The 22,849-nt window shown below is 43.2% G+C and overlaps 1 protein-coding gene across 5 annotated transcripts in view; it reads right to left on the bottom strand.

The window, feature by feature from the left end:
* Positions 1-22,849, bottom strand: part of HDAC4 (histone deacetylase 4) — a 147,217-nt gene that overhangs the window by 7,413 nt on the left and 116,955 nt on the right. For all 5 annotated transcript variants that reach the window (XM_083154610.1, XM_083154614.1, XM_083154611.1 and 2 more), the window contains 16 exons: positions 21,122-21,302; positions 20,803-21,026; positions 18,561-18,809; positions 18,267-18,453; positions 18,057-18,190; positions 17,824-17,929; positions 17,414-17,460; positions 17,013-17,120; positions 12,423-12,478; positions 12,051-12,138; positions 11,823-11,942; positions 9,830-9,927; positions 8,949-9,067; positions 7,245-7,378; positions 6,145-6,229; positions 1,195-1,333 (listed from right to left, as the gene is read on the bottom strand). In XM_083154610.1, coding sequence (XP_083010736.1) covers positions 1,195-1,333; positions 6,145-6,229; positions 7,245-7,378; positions 8,949-9,067; positions 9,830-9,927; positions 11,823-11,942; positions 12,051-12,138; positions 12,423-12,478; positions 17,013-17,120; positions 17,414-17,460; positions 17,824-17,929; positions 18,057-18,190; positions 18,267-18,453; positions 18,561-18,809; positions 20,803-21,026; positions 21,122-21,302 — 2,075 coding nt within the window. The remainder of the gene's footprint in view (positions 1-1,194; positions 1,334-6,144; positions 6,230-7,244; positions 7,379-8,948; positions 9,068-9,829; positions 9,928-11,822; positions 11,943-12,050; positions 12,139-12,422; positions 12,479-17,012; positions 17,121-17,413; positions 17,461-17,823; positions 17,930-18,056; positions 18,191-18,266; positions 18,454-18,560; positions 18,810-20,802; positions 21,027-21,121; positions 21,303-22,849) is intronic.

The following is a 22,849-nucleotide window of genomic DNA, read 5'->3' as shown; positions in this document are numbered from 1 at the left end:
GCCCATAGCAACCACATTCTACTACTTATTTATTTAGCACCTTCTAGAAGATAAGATCTGATTGGTTGCTATGGGCAACATCCCATCTTCAAAAGAACTCCCATCTTAGTAAATTTACCCCAAAGAGTTTAAGCTGTGCACAGATTTACATTTTCCAGGAAAGTTCCTAAAATAATGCAGACTCTAAATAGTACATAATATAGCTTTAGAGCTTTGTGAGAAGTCTTAAGGTACCCATACACTAAACTGTGGCCCTCCAGCTAATGTGAAACTAAAATTCCCATCATGCCTTGTGACATTTTTGCTATTAGGGAATGCTAAAACGATGGCAAGGCATGCTGGGATGTGTAGTTTCACAACAGCAGGAGGGCCACAGTTTGGACATGCATGCACTAGTGTGATTTGGGGGTACAGGATAACATTCGATACTTTGGGGCAGATGTATTAAGCCTGGTAAAGTGAATAGGCGGTGATAAAGCTGAACGCACCGGGCCAATCAGCTGTGTTAGAAAAAGGACAGCTGCGTGTTGATTGGCTGGTGCTTTCCACATTTTCACAGCTTTATCAATTTAGCAGGCTTAATACATCTGCCCCATTATACACAAAATGACTGCGTACGATATATCGCACACGATCTAGTCGCCCGGTGGCTCGTTGCTGAGGTATTGCGTGCGAGGCTGCATGCATTACCTCTGCCTAATGTATTGGAAACGTAATACTATTTTATATGCGATAACAAGTACGATACTCATATTTGACTGACTTAGCAGCTGCTCAGAGCTTTAAACTTTTATAGCAAGTGTTATAAGTGATGCGTTCAATGGTGCAAAGGCCACTGTGGGGAGGGGCTGGGGTGGCGTGATGTATGGGATCCAATGGCCGTGACCCTGATATATTTTTAGAACTAGTACTAGATCTAAGGGAGGGAGACTCATGGGGCAACAGATCTTGGGAAATGATACCATTGATGATATCAGGAAGGCATCTAGACTGGCAGCTGTCATATTAAGGGCTTTTTGTTTTGTTTTTCTCTCCTCTGGGAGCATCAGCATAATGAGAATATAGGATAGAGCCTGATGGATCAGTACGCTTAGTAAATATTACTATGACACTATTCGCTCAAGAAAAAAAAATGTAATGGCACATATGTAATCACCCAAAATACACATTCACAGCAGATGCATCAGTGCCCACCTTTGCTCTGGACGGACGCCCACAGATAGGGACGCCATTGCGGTCACAGCTTCTGCTTCCTCCGTCTCACATTTCTGGGCCTCGATAAGAGAGTAGGAGGCGGTGGAGGAAACACGTTTCAGACATGGCCAGTATTCACCTAGGAAGACAATAGGGCATAGCCCAGTATGTTATCACAGTAACAAGTACTAGTCATTTCATGGTCAATAGAGGTGATAAGAGAAGGTTCTAGACCAGTGTTCTTCACCACTATAATATGTATTGCTGACCCATGGTTATACAGCATGGTTATAGCTTTGAATACTTTGTGTAATATATTGTCCAAACTTATTTTTAAAAATAATGAAAGCCAATGACATCGATATTTAAATACAACAAAAGCGCATCCGGTGACGTAGTCATGGTTCCTTAACAGCTTGGGGCGGGCCTTTCAGTTGTGGCTCCCTCCACTCCTCCCTGGGGGTCGGGATAATTTATTAACAGTTACTTTGAATAGACCCAGCTGCTGTGTATGGGTGTTGACACCAAAAGGTCAGACATGCAATAGGTCGTCCGTCATTGACAAAAGGTCGACGTTGACAAGGTTTTTTTGTGGGGGTTTTTTGTGTCAATGTCGACACCCGAGCACGTGTTCCCCAAATTAGTGTAGGGCTCGCCATGACTCGGGCCAGGTGCCTTACTCCCCTACACACTTTACCGTTCAATAGGAGTCAATGTCATGAAAAAGTCCTCAAAAAATATTGGGGGGAGAAAAATTAATGTCGACCACTGAGATGGCAACCTTTTCATATGTTGACCTTTATCAATGTCAATCTAGTGCATGTCTACCTAGACATTATCTGTGAGCCATCTGGGTCCTACTGCGTCCATCAAAGAACCAGAACCTTATATGCCGACTTGCTGTTCATTGTAATAAATGCTGATAGCATGCACGGTTTTATCGTGGAAAACTAATAAAGTTTAAAGCAAAAAAAAAAAAAAATTGGCTGTACGAGATACAGTTTAGGGCTACGACACCGGAGAGTCTGTGCTGCCTTAGTATGCTTTGAGCAAATGATACCACTTATTGCTTTTATCCATCATGTTCCTCCGGTAATTTAGGTTACGCTATGCTCAGTACATTCCCGGAACACTGAATAATCCTTATCTGTGCTCGCCTGCGTTATGATAATGAGGTGTTAGATCAGGAAAGGTATGATTATAGCCGCCTAAGGCCCAATACCAGCTAATGCTAACGTCATGCACTTCACACCTGCAAATGGGCTCAGACAACGAAACCCACGGCTTACAATGTAAGATCACCAACTGATGTTTTGCTCGCATCTCTTTGTCCTGAATTTACATTGCAGTTTAGTTTTTCTTTTTTGGCTAAAATAGTGACCCTAGAATCCAACCAGGTAAGCGAACAGGGTTAGACGCCAGAAGGACCCGGGTCACCTGACCTGGGTCCCGTTTATAGAATAGGGAGAACTAGATCCCCAGAGATTGGAGATGTCATCTACAAGTGGCAGTAGAACAGTTACCACTGCACCGGTGTACAGTGCAAATAGGCTGACCAGGACAGAGCCGTGGTGTGAAAGGAATCTGTCCCTGGTCGTAACTATGTTCCAAAAAAGGGGTCACATTCCTATGTTAACATACTGACTGTAAACTCCCGGGGAGACCTGTAGATTCCAGCACTATCCGCAGAATCTACAGTATGGATTAGGATGTGTTAATCCAAGGGTTATGAACGGGGAAACAATTAATTGAATTAAACATTAAACCTAAAGCTATTCCCTGCATGGGAAACCATGAGCCTAATTAAATTCCCCTTTAAATAAATGAAAAAAGCAAAGCAATCCAGTAAAACCTATTGTATTACCACCCTGCAGGGTTTTAAAAAAATTTGATTTTTTTTTTTCTCACCAAGTCCAACGAGACGAAAACCACAAAGAGGAGGAAATAAAACATCCCCACCAAAAAATCTGAGACTATGCAAAAGCCTAAAAGTCTTTAGCCAGAGGGTTAAGCAAGTGGAGACTACTGTGCCCCATGAGGCAAGCAGTGGTTCCCAGACTCAGTCCTCAAGGACCCCTAACAAGTCAGGTTTTCCAAGTCTCCTCACAGAACCGAAAGTGAATATATTAGCTCCACTTGTGGATCTTTTCAAATGTGTAAGTAATGACTACACCTGTGCACCACCTGGATGACCTGAGTAATGTGTCAGTAAGTAATGACTACACCTGCTGGGTGACCTGGGTAATTTGTCAGTAAGTAATGACTACACCTGATGGGTGACCTGGGTAATGTGTCAGTAAGTAATGACTGCACCTGTGCACCTGCTGGGTGACCTGAGTAATGTGTCAGTAAGTAAGGACTACACCTGCTAGGTGACCTGGGTAATGTGTCAGTAAGTACTGACTACACCAGTGCACCTGCTGGGTGACCTAGAAAACATGAGCTGTTTGAAGACCAAGTTCGGGGACCACTGCCTTAAGACGATTGTGCAATAGGAATGTGTCCCATTTACCTGTTACGCCAAATGAATAGAAGTCTAATATGTGAGAAACCTGAAATGACAGGTTTGGTGATGTCTCCACCGAACAACTGTCCAAATGCTGAGATTAATGGATGCAAAGAATCTGCTTCCTCCTTTTAAAAAGTGTTGTCTCAGGTTCTGCTGATTCCTCGCTATCGGTTATGGTCTATACAACCCCTTATCTAATAATGAGGTATGGTCAATGCCTGAATATTTCCCTTACCTCACACTCTTCACGAGCAGTAAGAATCGGATTTATACCCCTTTTACACCGCTGCAAAAACCCAGGTGTAAAAGGGGCCAACTCGGGTCCATTTACACAGGAATGCCACCCAGGTCCTGACCAGTGTGGAACACTGGTAGGACCTGGGGTAGTGGGCGGTGCAAACGGTCCCAACACGGGTTGGGACATCCGGGTAATGCTGAAAGGATACCGGAAGCGTTGGAACTCAGCGACATGCGTACCACAGTCCACTGCAGTGGCAAAAGTCAGAAGCCGGGAAGGACGCAGCCATGAGCGGACAGTGCACACAGGCTCCGGGCACCCCTGCTACCTGGTGCTCTACAGGCAGACCTGCCACAGCACTATCCCGCACTAGGAAGCAGCACTGATAGGAAGTAGCTGGGCCAAGAACTTAAAAGGAAGAGGGTGCATGCTGTGCCTCCCACTCCAGTGACTACATTTTTGTTTGAGGGATATGTACCCTACCTACAGAGATCATCATTGCATGCAGTATTATTTGTTCTTTTTTTGTGTGTGTGGGGGGGAGCACATGGGTAGATTCTGTCTGCTGCTGCAAGGGAAGGGGCATGGGGGGAGCACATGGGAGATGCTGCACTTTTATACCGTTATGTGTGCTTGAGCACTGAATAAAACTTTTTGAAAAAATAATTGACAAAATAAACAAACCATCTTTCGATGTTTTTTTTTTAATATAATTTTTATTTTAAATCATTGAGGGGAGGTTGGCTGACAGTTTATCAGCCCTAAAATGGCCATTTTTAATGTCATCCAAAGGGAAAAGCAGGGCTGTCCGGGTTCAGTGTAAACAGCGCACACGAGACACGGGTCCGACCCAGGTTGAAGTGCTATGTAAATGGGGTAAGAAGCCAGGTCCGACCAGGGATTTTGGTGTAAAAGGAGTATTATGGGGCCTAAAAACAAGGTGATTTCAGGGCATTTTCTAAGCGATCTGACAAGATTGCTTAGAAAATTCCCCTACATCGCTCTGTGTGTAGGGGCCTTAGCGATAGCCGAGCTGACTATTAAGATCCAGCATGCTGGATAAATCTAGTTAGATTGCCGGTCAGGGCCAGTGTGTGCCAACATAGCTGAGAGGTGCAAAATATCCACTAAAAATGCCAACGTCACTGACATTTGTTATATAAAGTAAAATAAAAAAAGTTGCGAATAAAAATAGTTTTCCTATAAAAGGTAACACCACAGGTCATTATGATGAATTAAAATGTTTGCTAGGTAATTTCTACACATATTTGACAAATTCACTTGGCACTCAAAGGGTTAAGCTACGTACACATTAGAAGACACAACAACCAATTCTGCCAGGTCAGCAGCTAAACTCGCAAGTCTGTGCAACAGGCATCTGTAAGCTTAGTACCAGCAGCTTAAGGTGGGAACACACTAGATGAATTTTTGAATGGTTTTGCAGTTTGCATCAGGGTCAGAACGACAAAACGTTCAATTAGAGGATAAGCACTCGCATGCATCATCAGCATTATCCTCCGTCAGCCCGGCATGCAGGCCCGTAAGGAGACATTGCTAGTGGGGGCCTTCAACAGAATGCAGCTCTATACATATGGGGGATATTCTGAGCAGGCAGGGAACACCAGCTGCTAGTGTTTTAACTGCTTACTCAAGCTCACCAAGGAGAAGGGACAATACCCTTATTCTGGTTCACTCGCAAAGGCAAATTCCTTCTCAAATGGACAGAACCATGTGCACTGCAGGTGGGGCAGATGTAACATGTGCAGAGAGAGTTAGATTTGGGTGAGTTATTTTGTTTCTGTGCAGGGAAAATACTCACTGATTTATTTTACACTGCAATATAGATCTCACTTTGCAGTAAAATCTCACCCAAATCGAATTCTCTCTGCTCAATTTACATCTACCCCACCTGCAGTGCACATGATGTTGTCCATTAAATAAGGTGTTTGCTTTTGCAAACCAACCAGAATCATTTTCTTAGCGTATTATGTGCAAATCAGCCACTATACTGAAAAGGGCAGCCCCCATTCCAACCCTGGCCCTTTAAAACAATGAAGAATGCTCTGTACCACAATCTTCAGTGCCCCCGAAGCGGATGAATAGAAAGGCATGAATATACAGGGTGTATAAGGTGGACGTTATTCCTGTATGTGAAAGCATCCTCACTTTCATCATGTGCTTGGTTTATCTGTTCAATACCTACTGTGGATCTGGATGACTTTCTCCATGGAACTCACGGCGTTGCTGTTTGGTCTCTGCTGCAGCACAGACTCTGAGATTGGCTCTAGCTGTTGAGGGGAAATAAGTGAAAATGGGCACTTCAGGTTAATACACCTCATTCCACTCAACACATGATCAGTTTATGTTATAGCATCAGATGTGCAGTGTCGTAACACAGCCCTAACCACTTACCTGGTGATTCCCCCCCAGCTCATGAAATTGTTGTTTGTTTGTTTTTTATATATACATATAAACGTATCTAAAACAATTTAAAAACATTTTGTACAATCTCTAAAATATTTTGGTTTCAAACATCGGGACACCATTAGCGGAACATCGTAAACAGCACAACTTTTTCCAACACTGCCCATCTAAGCAGCCACCGGGTACACACTAGGGGGCTGGAAGGTTACTTTACATTTCCCCAGCGGCTACTAATGACTGCCGCCACTGGTTAGGGGGTCCTGCTGTGCTGACCAATCAGCACGGCCTGCACAGAGGGTAGGGAATCAGGAAGCAGGGGGAAGATTGTCTTCCTGCAGCCGCACACTGAATCTGACTGGTCACATTGTTTAAGACCGGATCAAATGATGCGACTGACCACACTATGCACCACCCTCTCTCTATGATAGAACGTGACATTACTTGCTCATCAAGAATATTTGCACAAAAGGGCTCACATGCCTTTTTATGCTGTTCATCTGTTTCCAAAGGTGTCAGGGGAGCACTGTTCGGACACCAATATAAAATGTTGGGGATGAACTCTAATCAAGAGAGCCAACAGATAATAAAGCTTAATAAAGCACAAGGAGGATGGAAAATACCAACTACATTGCTTTAGACCATAGGTTCTCAAACTTGGTCCACACAGTGCATGTTTTGCAGGTCTCCTCACAAAATCATAAGTGAAATGATTAGCTCCACCTGTGAATATTTTACAAATGTCAGTGAGTAATGAGTGCAGCTGCCGGGTGACCTGGAAAAAGTGAACCGTGTGGGGTCCCGAGGACAGAGTTTGAGAACCCCCGCTTTACACAACTCTAGTTGTTGGGCAGATACAGTAACAAGCAGTGAGAAACTTACCTCATTACCAAGCAAGGCAGACACACAAGCTTCAGAGGCATCACAAATCGCTGTTAAATCGTGGCCTCCCTCCAATGCCAGAATGACTCGTCCTCCAGCTAACTCCATAAGCTGCTTGGTCAGATAGCCAAAACCTTAGGAAAAAAATCTATTTCATACACAAACACACATACTATATGTTGCCCCCAGAACGGTCGGTCTGTCTCATTCCACCTCTCTTTCCTTGCATCTCTTTAAGAGCTCCATCCCTTTAACATTATCTTCTCCTAATTCATCCCCCTGTTTGTTGCTTTCTCTTATCAGCATTCGATTTTATTATATATAGATGTGTCCACATACAGTATACCCAATTTCAAATTGCACCAAACGACACCATTTATCATGCCACAAACGTTATGACTGAGCTATGCCAAAACACTAATCCTAAGGGATTCAGCATGAAAATCCCGGCGGTCGGGATCCCGGCGTTCAAAATCCCGACGCCGGAATCCCGACAAGGGGGGGGGGATTTCGAACGCCGGGATTTTAACTGCATCCCATCCTAAGGACCTAGAAGACTACAAGCATACGTCTATGAAAAAGTACCAAAATGGATTTAAAGTATCAAAATGACAATCTAGCGTAAAAAGGCAAAAGACATGTCAAATAAGAGTGACCTGTCTCATTATACTTCATTTATACCAATTTATTTGCTACAAAAATACAAATTCTAAGTACCTAGTACAATATAAAGCTAAAAAGATGCAAAATTGGGAGAAAAAAAAGTAGCAAAATGCACACCGTATATATTAAAAAGTAAAAAGAGGACACACAAGGAGACTGTGCTGAGTAACGCGATATAGGACACTTGTATATCTGTGTGCAGCTGAGTCTCTGAATCTGTAGATGAATACAAGTTCTGTTCTGCTCTGTATACAGACTCAGTCGCACACTGTATACACGGGTCACACAGCAAATTAATGCGCACAGTCTCCTCAGACATCTTATACACATCTCGTTGCATCGAAGACACCTGACGTTAGCGGCATTGCGCAAGAACTGGCTGCTTACTCATGCCAAGAATCTTCCGCTGTGTCTTATTGGTGATAGGGGTTTGTGAACACATCTGAATGGGCAGAAAGGACACCTTTGTACATCACTCTCTTTTCTGTAAGTGGCCTGTGTGCCTTTTTCCTTTATGGTCATATACATATGGCTGTGGATAATGCTGTTACTGGGAGAATAACAGTGTCTGTGTGTACATCACAAGGTAGCATGTGATGAGTAAGGGAAATAAGCATTTGGGGACTATAGAAGTGTTTTGTGCCAGAACATAACGGACACTGTCGGGAGACGTCGGCGTTCATACCAGCTGTCATTCCATGAAAACATGATCACTCTTCAGTTATATTTGTGTGTGTGTAACTTTTAAAAAACTTCAATACATATGAATATGAAAACTCTGAAAGTTTAACTTGATCTTTAAAGGAAAATGTGAAATTCTAGTCTTCCCAATTTTAAACCAAGGCAAAAACAACACCTCAGTCGGGGATTGTTGAAGGGAAGGAGCAAAGACTTCACGGTTTTAATATTTACTAGTGTTCTGGCAACACTTGTCTCCGCCCCCTGCCCCACCCTCTGTGGTGGTTCTCACAGTGCCGCATCACCAATGTCTTCTTTGGCCTTAGTAGTAATGTGGATCAAGCACTAACCATATACACTTACATTTGGCAGATACTCTGTACCCTCCCAGTGGGGCTGGATGCCCTTCAACCGCATCAAATCCTGCAGATACCAAAACTACTTCTGGGGAAAACTCGTTGGCTATGGGAAGCACCACAGTTCTAAAGGACAAAGCACAAATTGGTCAAGAAAAGTCTCTAAACAATGCTGCACTATATTAATATTATTAAATGCAGAGAGAATGTAAATGTATGATAACTGCTCGCCAATCGTTATTGTACAGTGGCTCACCATTGGATTTACACCTAAACCAGCAAGTGCAGCCTGGACGGCTGATTCATTTCTACACAAGGGGCGAGATGTACTAATCCTGGGAAAGTATTAAAATGGAGAGGGATAAACCTCCAACCAATCATCTCCTACCTGTCCTATTACAAACAAAGCCTGTAACATGATAGTTAGGAGCTGATTGGCTGGTGGTTTATCACTTTCCATTATATCACTTTTCAAGCTTAGTACATCCGGCCCAGAGTGTTCTTGATAAGAACGAGTAATACCCATGGAAATAAAAATATTACTTTCACCTAATTAAGCCTTTGTAAATAAGAAAATATTTGAAAAGGCTGCAAAAGGAAGCGTCATTATGAGAAGCCATATATAATGCAATCTGGCACCGCAACAAATGGTCTTACTACTACAAAGCATTTTGCCGTGACGCTAAAGTAACCCAGTCCTTAACTTCCTCAAGGACTGGGTTACTTTAGCTTCACGGCACACACAATTTAAAATGTAAAAACAAAACAAATTTAATCTCATCCATGGAAATTCCACCTATTCGAAGTGGCAAGTTCATGACACCGTAAACACGAGCCGTTACTAGTGCAGAACACAGGTGACTAGATCCCAGTAATAGGTCTACTTACCTGAATGCAGCCAGGTAATCTGCATCACCCATGGGCGGATCCAAGCCTCCAGTAAAAGCCATGTTCACGTTGAAACCCCCACCGGCTCCGGAGCCAACCTGAAAAGAAACAACGCAACTATAAACATACTGGAAACCATTAACAAAAACATTGTAAAAGTAGCATTCAAAAGAAAGACTCCACCTCCCAACAAAATAGCCTATGCTGAAGTTCATTTGAATATTTGTATTCTTTTCTCAATCAATGACTGTAGTATGTGTACCTCAACAGCAGGGGGCAACAAAACCTTGCTTTAAAGGTTGAGTGAAACAGTGTCAGGGTAAGAGAAGGAACATGAGCAAAACCAATATTTACAGTGCATCACAAAAAGATCTGAATCCTCACAAGTGGTGTGTGTGTTCAGGTCTCCACGGAGTTCTCTTTAGATTTTTTGGGAACTTTTATTAATCAAATCAAGTACTATTCTATAAGAATGCTTCCTAAAAATAAAGTAAACCTAATTTAAAAAATCTGTCAAATACATAAGGCCTAAAGAGATTTTTAATAACCTCAAAGGTTAAAGTGTACATGGAGGTAAAACGAGAAGTATTTTGAGAAACTGGAAATCCTTTTTCTAGAATAAAAAGTGATTTGACCAAAAAACAATGTAATGAGAGAACCAGAAATCATCAGTATGAGGGTATTTTTTTTTTTTTTAAATCAAACTTTATTGAGATCACATTATACAACAAGGGCCACATTCGGGATAGAATAGACTGTAAAGACGGAGTAGCGCATTGCTTCCAGTCTGTTGCCACCTGGCAGGCCATGGCAGTAGCTACATTTATTTTGAGGTCTAGTGAGTGTAGGAAAACTTAAAGGGAAGACAAAATATTTAGGGTCATAGGGAAAAGAAATGTTGAGTAAGCGGGATGCGAGACCAGTTACTTCCACCCAAAGCTATACTATCTTCGTACAGGACCACCATACGTGAATAAGTTGCCCTCAGCATCTAACAGATGTTCCTACTCAATCAGGAAGGCACATAGTACCACCTGTACAGTAACTTATATGTATCATATATTTTCCTTAATCCTTACACAAATAGGACTAGATGCTGCATTAGCCTATATCTAAACCCAGTCCTCATCGTCCAGTATGAGGGTATTTTTTCATGAAATCATCCGAACCTAACAACTCATCTGGCATATATATTAACCCTGGCTGATTAATCAAAAAACTGGGGTTGTATTGATTGAAGGTACGAGCAGGGAAACTATTTGGTACATGTTCTAAGCCTTGTGATAAATGTGATAAAGTGGACATTGAGATAAAGTACCAATCAATCAGCTCCTGTAAGTGTGGAGTATCCCTTTTTTGTGGGGGAGGGGGGAGGGGGGGGAGGGAGAGAGATTCGAACTATTACAAAAAAACCACGTTTTTTGGAATAATTCGGATAACGGATATCCGGATACCGGATACTTAACCTGTATTAAATTAGCTTGAGGTCAGGGTGTCTATATACACCCAACAATTGTGAGTAGTTGCCCAACAACGGCTGTTGAGTGGGTTTCACCACTGATTATGTATCGAGGGCTGAGCCCATTGGTGAAACTCAGCAGTGGTTTGCAAACGTCTCGACTGTGCATGTTCAATACACAAACCATCAATGGCTTTAACTCATCACCCATCGATGGCCACCAGTCGAGGACAGATTTCTTCAGATTTTTGGAAGGCAATCTCTATGATCTATTTCAATGAAAGATTTTCTGGACCCTGCTTAGTCGGAAGAATGGAACTTGGGACTGGAAGACATACAGCCATTTGGGTCTGGGTTGAGTTTGGGTTCAGATTCTATGGCCTGGAGTTTAATATAGACAAATAGTGAGATTGTTTAATTTACATTTAGATTCCTTGATACCTGAGAGCATCCCTAGGTCAGCTTGGCTTTGATGACCACAATGGCGTAAAATGAATGCAAAGCAATATAAAGCTACTAATGATCTAAGACTACCTCGTCAGGAGCCCCACTTCCAGGGAAGAAGTTTCCATCATCGTAGCGATGGAGTGAGATATAAAGGACACTAGGGTCAGCGTAGAAGGCCTGCTGGGTGCCATTTCCATGGTGGACATCCTAGAAGGGATACAGGACAATACAAGTAAACCAATGATGTACCATAGATGGGGCATTATATATTGCTATATACACATTTGTATCTTTGTATGGTAGATTATCCCTTACCCAGTCAACAATCAAGGTCTTTCCCACATTGAACCTCTGTTGGAGAAGTTTTGCTGTTATTGCCACAGAATTGAAGTAACAGAAACCCCTAAAAAAAGAAGAGAGAGTAATTGTTCAGATATCTAAAATACAACTACGGGTGCATTCCTCTGATCAGGAGGACCCCTGGTACAGAGTGGTTAATTTATTCAGATTGGAGGTTTTTTTTTAAATCCAGGGTGTTACCCATAGAAACCAATCAGCATCTATTTTCTTCTAGAAGGTACTAAGTAAATACATAGAATCAGATTGGTTGCTATAGGCAACATCCGGTCTTCTAATAGAACTCAGTCTTCATAAATTTACTTCAGTCAGTGTGGAGGCTGCACTTACATTGGCGTGCTCTCTTCTGCATGGTGACCAGGTGGGCGGACAACAGCAAAGCCGTTCTATATAGAGAGAGAGAGAGAGAGACAGAAAGGTTGTAGCCATGGGCAGCGTAGTAGAATAGCCTGGAAATTACATGAGAATGAACTTATCCTACGTGTAGGGATGTGATCAATAGCCTATGCTCAATGGGTTTGGTTATTGTAATACATAGGAGGTTACTTATTTGACACACAAAGGCAAACCCCCAGCTAACCTTACCTACATAGATGTTACTTATATGATGCGGAGGCTAACCTCACCTACATAGATGTTACTAACAGGATGCGGAGGCTAACCTCACCTACATAGATGTTACTTATAGGATCAGATGCGGAGGCTAACCTCACCTACATAGATGTTACTTATAGGATGCGGAGGCTAACCTCACCTACATAGATGTTACTTATAGGATGCGGAGGCTAACCTCACCTACATAGATGTTACTTATAGGATGCGGAGGCTAACCTCACCTACATAGATGTTACTTACAGGATGTGGAGGCTAACCTCACCTACATAGATGTTACTTACAGGATGCGGAGACTAACCTCACATACATAGATGTTACTTATAGGATGCAGAGGCTAACCTCACCTACATAGATGTTACTTATAGGATGCAGAGGCTAACCTCACCTACATAGATGTTACTTATAGGATGCGGAGGCTAACCTCACCTACATAGATGTTACTTATAGGATGCGGAGGCTAACCTCACCTACATAGATGTTACTAACAGGATGCGGAGGCTAACCTCACCTACATAGATGTTACTTATAGAATGCGGAGGCTAACCTCACCTACATAAATGTTACTTATAGGATGCGGAGGCTAACCTCACCTACATAGATGTTACTTATAGGATGCGGAGGCTAACCTCACCTACATAGATGTTACTTATAGGATGCAGAGGCTAGCCTCACCTACATAGATGTTACTTATAGGATGTGGAGGCTAACCTCACCTACATAGATGTTACTTACAGGATGCGGAGGCTAGCCTCACCTACATAGATGTTACTAACAGGATGCGGAGACTAACCTCACCTACATAGATGTTACTTATAGGTTGTAGAGGCTAACCTCACCTACATAGATGTTACTTATAGGATGCAGAGGCTAACCTCACCTACATAGATGTTACTTATAGGATGTGGAGGCTAACCTTACCTACATAGATGTTACTTACAGGATGCAGAGGCTAACCTCACCTACATAGATGTTACTTATAGGATGCAGAGGCTAACCTCACCTACATAGATGTTACTTATAGGATGTGGAGGCTAACCTCACCTACATAGATGTTACTTACAGGATGCGGAGGCTAGCCTCACCTACATAGATGTTACTTATAGGATGCAGAGGCTAACCTCACCTACATAGATGTTACTAACAGGATGCGGAGACTAACCTCACCTACATAGATGTTACTTATAGGTTGTAGAGGCTAACCTCACCTACATAGATGTTACTTATAGGATGCAGAGGCTAGCCTCACCTACATAGATGTTACTTATAGGATGCAGAGGCTAACCTCACCTACATAGATGTTACTTATAGGATGCAGAGGCTAACCTCACCTACATGGATGTTACTTATAGGATGCGGAGGCTAACCTCACCTACATAGATGTTACTTATAGGATGCAGAGGCTAACCTCACCTACATAGATGTTACTTATAGGATGCAGAGGCTAACCTCACCTACATAGATATTACTTATAGGTTGTAGAGGCTAACCTCACCTACATAGATGTTACTTATAGGATGTGGAGGCTAGCCTCACCTACATAGATGTTACTTATAGGATGCAGAGGCTAACCTCACCTACATAGATGTTACTTATAGGATGCAGAGGCTAACCTCACCTACACAGATGTTACTTATAGGATGCGGAGACTAACCTCACCTACATAGATGTTACTTATAGGATGTGGAGGCTAGCCTCACCTACATAGAGGTTACTTACAGGATGCAGAGGCTAACCTCACCTACATAGATGTTACTTATAGGATGTGGAGGCTAGCCTCACCTACATAGAGGTTACTTACAGGATGCGGAGACTAACCTCACATACATAGATGTTACTTATAGGATGCAGAGGCTAACCTCACCTACATACATGTTACTTACAGGATGTAGAGGCTAGCCTCACCTACATAGATGTTACTTATAGGATGTGGAGGCTAGCCTCACCTACATAGATGTTACTTATAGGATGTGGAGGCTAGCCTCACCTACATAGAGGTTACTTACAGGATGTGGAGGCTAACCTCACCTACATAGAGGTTACTTACAGGATGTGGAGGCTAACCTCACCTACATAGATGTTACTTATAGGTTGTAGAGGCTAACCTCACCTACATAGATGTTACTTATAGGATGCGAAGGCTAACCTCACCTACATAGATGTTACTTATAGGATGTGGAGGCTAACCTCACCTACATAGATGTTACTTATAGGATGTGGATTCTAACCTCACCTACATAGATGTTACTTACAGGATGTAGAGGCTAACCCCACCTACATAAATGTTACTTATAGGATGCGGAGGCTAACCTCACCTACATAGATGTTACTTATAGGATGCGGAGGCTAACCTCACCTACATAGATGTTACTTATAGGATGTGGAGGCTAACCTCACCTACATAGATGTTACTTACAGGATGCAGAGGCTAACCTCACCTACATAGATGTTACTTATAGGATGTGGAGGCTAACCTCACCTACATAGATGTTACTTATAGGATGCGGAGGCTAGCCTCACCAACATAGATGTTACTTACAGGATGCGGAGACTAACCTCACCTACATAGATGTTACTTATAGGATGTGGAGGCTAGCCTCACCTACATAGATGTTACTTACAGGATGCAGAGGCTAACCTCACCTACATAGATGTTACTTATAGGATGTGGAGGCTAGCCTCACCTACATAGATGTTACTTACAGGATGCGGAGGCTAACCTCACCTACATAGATGTTACTTACAGGATGCAGAGGCTAACCTCACCTACATAGATGTTACTTATAGGATGTGGAGGCTAACCTCACCTACATAGATGTTACTTATAGGATGCGGAGGCTAACCTCACCTACATAGATGTTACTTATAGGATGTGGAGGCTAGCCTCACCTACATAGATGTTACTTATAGGATGTGGAGGCTAGCCTCACCTACATAGATGTTACTTATAGGATGTGGAGGCTAACCTAACCTACATAGATGTTACTTACAGGATGCAGAGGCTAACCTCACCTACATAGATGTTACTTATAGGATGTGGAGGCTAACCTCACCTACATAGATGTTACTTACAGGATTCAGAGGCTAGCCTCACCTACATAGATGTTACTTACAGGATTCAGAGGCTAACCTCACCTACATAGATGTTACTTATAGGATGCGGAGGCTAACCTCACCTACATAGATGTTACTTATAGAATGCGGAGGCTAACCTCACCTACATAGATGTTACTTATAGAATGCGGAGGCTAACCTCACCTACATAGATGTTACTTATATGATGCGGAGGCTAACCTCACCTACATAGATGTTACTTATATGATGCGGAGGCTAACCTCACCTACATAGATGTTACTTATAGGATGTGGAGGCTAGCCTCACCTACATAGATGTTACTTATAGGATGTGGAGGCTAGCCTCACCTACATAGATGTTACTTACAGGATGCGGAGGCTAACCTCACCTACATAGATGTTACTTACAGGATGCAGAGGCTAACCTCACCTACATAGATGTTACTTATAGGATGTGGAGGCTAGCCTCACCTACATAGATGTTACTTATAGGATGTGGAGGCTAGCCTCACCTACATAGATGTTACTTATAGGATGTGGAGGCTAACCTAACCTACATAGATGTTACTTACAGGATGCAGAGGCTAACCTCACCTACATAGATGTTACTTATAGGATGTGGAGACTAACATCACCTACATAGATGTTACTTACAGGATTCAGAGGCTAGCCTCACCTACATAGATGTTACTTACAGGATGCAGAGACTAACCTCACCTACATAGATGTTACTTATAGGATGTGGAGGCTAACCTCACCTACATAGATGTTACTTACAGGATGCAGAGGCTAGCCTCACCTACATAGATGTTACTTACAGGATGCGGAGGCTAACCTCACCAACATAGATATTACAAATTAGAACTAAACAGAATTTCTGGTCCTGAGCCGGCTCCTGACCACAGTGGGGCAGATGTAACATGTGCAGAGATATTTCCAAACTGAAATCTAAATTGCAGTGTAGAAATATAGTTGTCCAGCAATTTGGGCTACATGCAAAAGAAGCCAGTATATACCATGCATAAATAATAAATGCATTGCACCGTGGCTTGTCCAGGTGCAAAGGTGCTTGCTCCTTATGCCCAATTCCGAATCAAGGCCAAAGTATACGAACAAATAAATTGGATTTTCTTTTGCCAGTCTTAAAGTGGAGCTCATACGTTGACTGGACTGCAAGTCCACTAATTAGAGCTGTCCAATTCTATCCATGGAGGGTGCTTTTTTAGGCACTTACTTTCAACTCTCCTGCCACCACCTTGGAGGCAAGTTCCACTACACATCCCACAGCTAGGCGAGCTGCTCCAGATGAATGGACCTCATTCCAAATGGTGTCACTGTCCACCTAAGATAGAAGAAGAGGCAACATTGCTGGTAAGCACAACAGAAACTTCAGACTGGAAACATTTTAGAAAACGAATTGAACAGACTTGGGATATTCCAGGAATGGGTACAAACCATTATCAACTAGCCAAAATATACATAGATTGCAACATAACTCTCCTGCTGGGATATCTAAATATCCCTGATCCATCTTCCATGGTCTCCTGCATAGAATCAGCTTGAGAGAGAAACTGTCTACAAGTACTCAATATGAAGATAAAATGCACTGAAAGCAGCAGCGGAAGGAACACTCACCCCAACCCCGCCACATGGTAGACGGACGAACATGGAGGTCAAAGATCCTGCATGAGGAAAGGGGTACGGTTAGTGGAGAGCAGTTAGTGGCACAGCACAAGTAAGGGCCTACTACATACAGCACAAAACAACGCTCCAGGTAACCGAAGCACTACACCAACAGTCCCTGTCTCTCGGCACTCCACAAAGCATAGATACAGAAGTTTTTAGGAATTACAGAAAATAAGGTGATAAGCATGTAACGCTACATACTACCGGCATACATTATACACTTACTATTCAAAATATGGATACATAGCAAATGGGAATATTACAGCAACACAAGTTGTAGTCCAAGGGAGGAAACTACCAGGTTTGGGATCACAGGGAACACAGTACAACACAGATAAGACATGAAGACAGCACTTTACCCTCTAGCTTTTGGCGATTCAAAGGATTGGTGCCGTAGAGCAGGGTATGCGCCTCAGAGTGTACGCTCTGTAGCTCCTCCAGGGTCGCTTTTCTCCCCCGTATACACTGCACTCGACAATAGAGACAAGAGAGCGCAATGACTGGATAGAAACGGTCTGCTTTAGAGAGGGCATAAATCCACAAGAAAATGGAGTATAAGCAACATAACAATATCAGAGAATACGTTGCTAACCTCACACATGCTCCGCAGACCAGTCTCTTGGAGCCTTGACCAGATGCTTTGTATTCTGCCAGCATGCTCAGGGTGGCTGTTTGTGTTCCCGCAGATGCACTGATGTTTTTGCATCAAGGTATCGTACACAAGTCCTGCAAGAAAGTCATTGGTCACGGCATGTTACACTAGTAGCACCCTATCCATAACACACCAAAAATAGGTCTGAACCTGTGGTAAATCGAGGTTTGCTGGGGGTTTCTTGAACTGACATAGGAAAGGAGGCGGAGGCCGGCGAGGACTGCGCCCTTGATAGAGGCCTGTGCCCGCTGAAAGGTACAACTAAGCCAGCTGCTTCCATGGAGGCCTGGTAATTCCTCAGCTGGTGGATGCGCTGCTGCTCTAGCAAAAGTGTTTGCTGCAGAGACAAAGAAATTACCGTCTCCATAACATACAATACGCAAAGTGGAAATACCACACGGTCACATAGAAGCATAGGGAGCGCCAGATTTGTTTGCCTAGTACCTGTCGGAATAGAAGGTCTTGGTCAGACTGTATCTTATTCTGTTCTAGCTCCTGGGTGTTGCTTTCGTCCTCACTCTCCTCCCTCTCTTGCTTCACACGCACAACACTCCCCATACTCTGCTCCTTATGGTCTGACACATGCTCCGTATAGGTCTCCTCGTGGAGAGCCTGATGCTCCCTCAGCTCCTCCTCCGTCTCCTCGGGGTGGCTTTCGTGTTGTCTTGAAACCTCATTTACTTTAGGAATCATCTGAAATGAAACGTGAAACCACATGACAGAGGAGGAAGATCCTAAATCATGGGACAGATATAGGAATGACCACTGGAGCAGGAAGGAAAGAAAGTCATATGAGACTACAGGGCTGCTCAATACGCAGCCCCCCAGCCTTTGTGGCAATGCACCCCCAGCATGCTGTGCCACAGATAGGACTTGCTGGTATGTGTAGTTCCACATAAGCAGAGTTGCTGCATGTAAAGCAACCCTGCTATATAGAAAAGATAGCCAAGCTCAGTCACCGGTTACGGTTGATGATCTACAGCAGGCCTGGCCATTCTGTGGCTCTCCAGATGTTGTCAAACTACAAATCCCATCATGCCTTGCCACAGTTTTGCTATAAGGGAGTGTAAAAACTGTGGCAAGGCATGCTGGGATTTGTAGTTTCACAACATCTGGAGAGCCACCGGTTGGTCTGTCTTGATCTACAGTGTCTAGACCTGGGGTAGCCAACCCTAGTCCTCGAGAGCTACCAACAATGCATGTTTTGCAGGTCTCCTCACAGAATCACAAGTGAGCTAATTAGCTCCATCTGTGTATCTTTTAAAATGTGTCAGTGATTAATGAGTGCAGCTGTGCAGCAGCTAGGTTGTCTGGAAAATGTGCACTGTTGGTAGCTCTCAAGGGCTAGGGTTGGCTACCACTGGTCTAGACAGACAGTCAATAAGTCTACCCCAAAAGCTTGACATGCAATAGGTCCACGTGAGGTTTTTCCTGATTTTTTTTTTTTGCAAACCGGCTTGTTCTTACTTCACCATGTACCTCGACATAGAGGGGGACCCATGTCGACTTTTGTTGACATGGACACCAAAAAAAAAAAAGAAAACTCAGGTCACCCTTTGCTCCTGTTAATCTATTGCATTTCCACCTTGTGCCTGTCTATCTAGACAAGGTCTAATAATCCACAGCCCTTGGGGTAGATGTATAAAACAGTGATAAGGGAGGAAAAGCGAGCCAGAGGAGAAGTGGCCATGGCAACCAATCAGCACTGACGTAACATCTATAATTTGCATTACTTAAAATTATACAGAGGAGCTGATGGGTTGCCATGGGCCACTTCTCCTCCCTCATCACTGCTTCATACATCTACCCCTCAGTAGCAATGTGACCGCATTGACCCGGACAGAAACGAATGAGCTTAAAACTGTATACTGTAGAAGCAGTAAGATCACCAAGATGGTGGTGGAGGGCCAACTAGTGGTTCTCATCTGCTGTGAAGTTCTAGGTTTCTATAAAACGTCATACATGGGGAGAAGGTGTAGAATCATACCTAAATCTTACATGAAATTATAAAGCTTTTTTCCCCCTTTCTGTGAACGAAATACATTTTTTGTGTAGGAATTACACGGTTGCCCAATAAAGCAAACCATTTGGAAATAAATCAAATGAGAGGACCCATCCACTAGAGAAGAGGACATCTGTGCCTTAGAAAGGAAGACTCCCCTTTTAAATAAGTGTACCACCTAGTCTGTGGGTGCCAGTATGAGGGAGATCGAGCATTAAATTCACTATTCTCTGATTTTGTAAAATGTCTGCAGTGTGTTGCCAGAAAGCGACGATGCTCAATTACATAATAGGATGACAGGAGTGGTGATGTCACCAAGCCCAACCAATCACAGGTCTACATGACCCAAGGGGAGAAGGAACTGTTAAGTTACACTGCGTTCCCCAAATTTAGACACTGCAGAACAAGCCTCTCTTCCTTATCAATAAAGGCATTTATAGATAAATGGGTAGGGGGCAACTTAACAGATACTCACTCGATTTTGCTAAAGGCTTGGTGCCACTTCAAACTCAATGTAAGCTATAAGATGAAATGGAGCCCTATTTTAAGAGACAAAGGGGTACATTTACTTAGATGGGAGTTCTAAGTACAGCCCTCATAGTTCTAGATACTTAGGTCAGAGTTCAACACCGTGGAGTGTGACAGACAGCTCCAGGGTAGGCAGTGAAGGAGTTGGGCACGCACCTTGTTGAGGTGGAGCTGCTGCTGCTGGAACTGCTGTTTGTGCTTCTCAAGGAACTGTTGGTGCTGCTGCTGGATGACCAAGTGCTGCAAAGCATGAGAGTTCTGAGGCAGCGGTGCAGACTGCGTACGGCCCAAAGGGCGGTGCTGACGTAACTTGTGGATTGTGGGGGAGACACGGTCTGAGGACACTAAGGACTGGGAGTGAAGAGGGAGTGAACCCAACCCTGAAAACAACAAAACAGGTCTGCTGAAGCTGCTGCTGCGGATTCCTGTGCATTTATTACAAGGCACCGGGATTGGTGATGTGCTCTGGCCTCACCTGACACCAATGGGCTCTGTGCGTTAGGCTGTTCCAGCAGGACCATATGCTGCAGGAGGGAGTTATGCGAGGTGGCTGCATCGGAACCAAGGTATGGAGTGAGGTGAGCAGCGGGAAACAAGGAGAGTCGTTGCTGGATTGTCGGTAAGGAGAGGCGTTCGGTCTCCGGTCCCGACCCCCCCTAAAGATTGGGGAAAGAATGCAGCGTAATGCCGAGATAATTGCATGCATATCGGTGTCTGCATTAGCCCTTTGAGTGCCAACATGTGAGATGTGCAAAATACCCGCAAAAAATGGCAGAGCCGCTCACATTTATTATATAAATTCAAATAAAAAAATATTACATTTCCTATATAAAAAGGTAAATATTACAGGTCATTATGGTGAATATAAATGATTGCTTGCCAATTTTCACATTTTTTTGACAAATTCACTTGGCACTCAAAGGGTTAATGTTACACCAAGGACATAAAAGGTCATTATTTAGCCATATATTTTATTACAATATCACAAATAAAAGCAACAATGTTGCACAGAGTAGATGTAATGTAACACAAGGACCATCGGCATTAAAATGAACCAACAATTGGGTTGGATGTATAAATGCGCAGATACTTTAACCAAGTACAATAGTGTATTCACAAATCATCATCTAAAGGGACCAAGCGATAAGTAGATAATGGCCCTTATTCAGATCTGATCGCAGTACAAATTTGTTCTCAAAATGGGCAAAACCATGTGCACTGCAGGTGGGGCAGATGTAATGTGCAGAGCGAGTTAAATTTGGGTGGGGTGTGTTGAAAATGAAATCGAAATTGCAGTGTAAAAAATAATGCAGCCAGTATTTACCCTGCACAGAAACAACATAACTTACACAAATCTAACTCTCTCTGCACATGTTACATCTGCCCCACCTGCAGTGCACATGGTTTTGCCCATTTTGAGAACAAATTTGTACTGCGATCAGATCTGAATAAGGCCCAATGGGGCAGATGTATTAAGCCTTAACAAGAGATAAATGCAAGGGTGATAAGGAGAGATAAATGTCCAGCCAATCAGCTCCTTTCTGACTTTTTTCAAACTCAGCCTGTAACATGGCAGTTAGCAGGTGATTGGCTGGACATTTATCTCTCTTTATCAGCCTTGCATTTATCTCTTGGTAAGGCTTAATACATCTGCCCCATTATTTACTATAAAATCAGGAGAACCAAAATATGTATCTGTTGGAGAGAGAATAGGATCATTGGTTAATATTTGGTGATGCTGCTCAAAAATGGTGTTGTCTAGAATGGCGTTCCTAATTTTCCCAACTTTTTACCCCAAATTTTGAATGTCCGTCAGAGGGGCTCAACAAAGACACTGACAAACTCTTAACTTTTTAATGTAGAACAAAGCTTGGTGGTCATAAAGTGCAAACACCTGGGAGCTCCTTCTCAGAGGCTTTAGGAGCCTACACAGGGGGCAATTTTAGGGCATTTTCTAAGCGATAGCGATGCCCGTGTCGCTATAGTCCGGCAATTAAATCTAGTTAGATCGCTGGCCAGGGCCTGTGTTCTCATTGGAGAACATTGTTCCTGACAGATCGCTCAGCACACATCACTGACAGTGCTGAGCGATGTAGCATCAATCAGAACTCTCAGCAAATCTTCCCATGTGTAGGCCCCATAAGGCATAACATTTGGAACCTGGCATCCTGGGAAATATTCCTACCTATCACCACAACACACA

The sequence above is a fragment of the Crinia signifera genome, chromosome 7 (genome assembly GCF_055691185.1).
Source record: "Crinia signifera chromosome 7, ASM5569118v1, whole genome shotgun sequence".
Classification (NCBI taxonomy): Eukaryota; Metazoa; Chordata; class Amphibia; order Anura; family Myobatrachidae; genus Crinia; species Crinia signifera.
The sequence above is the reverse complement of the archived record's forward strand: the minus strand, read 5'-3'. Positions and strand labels throughout refer to the sequence as shown.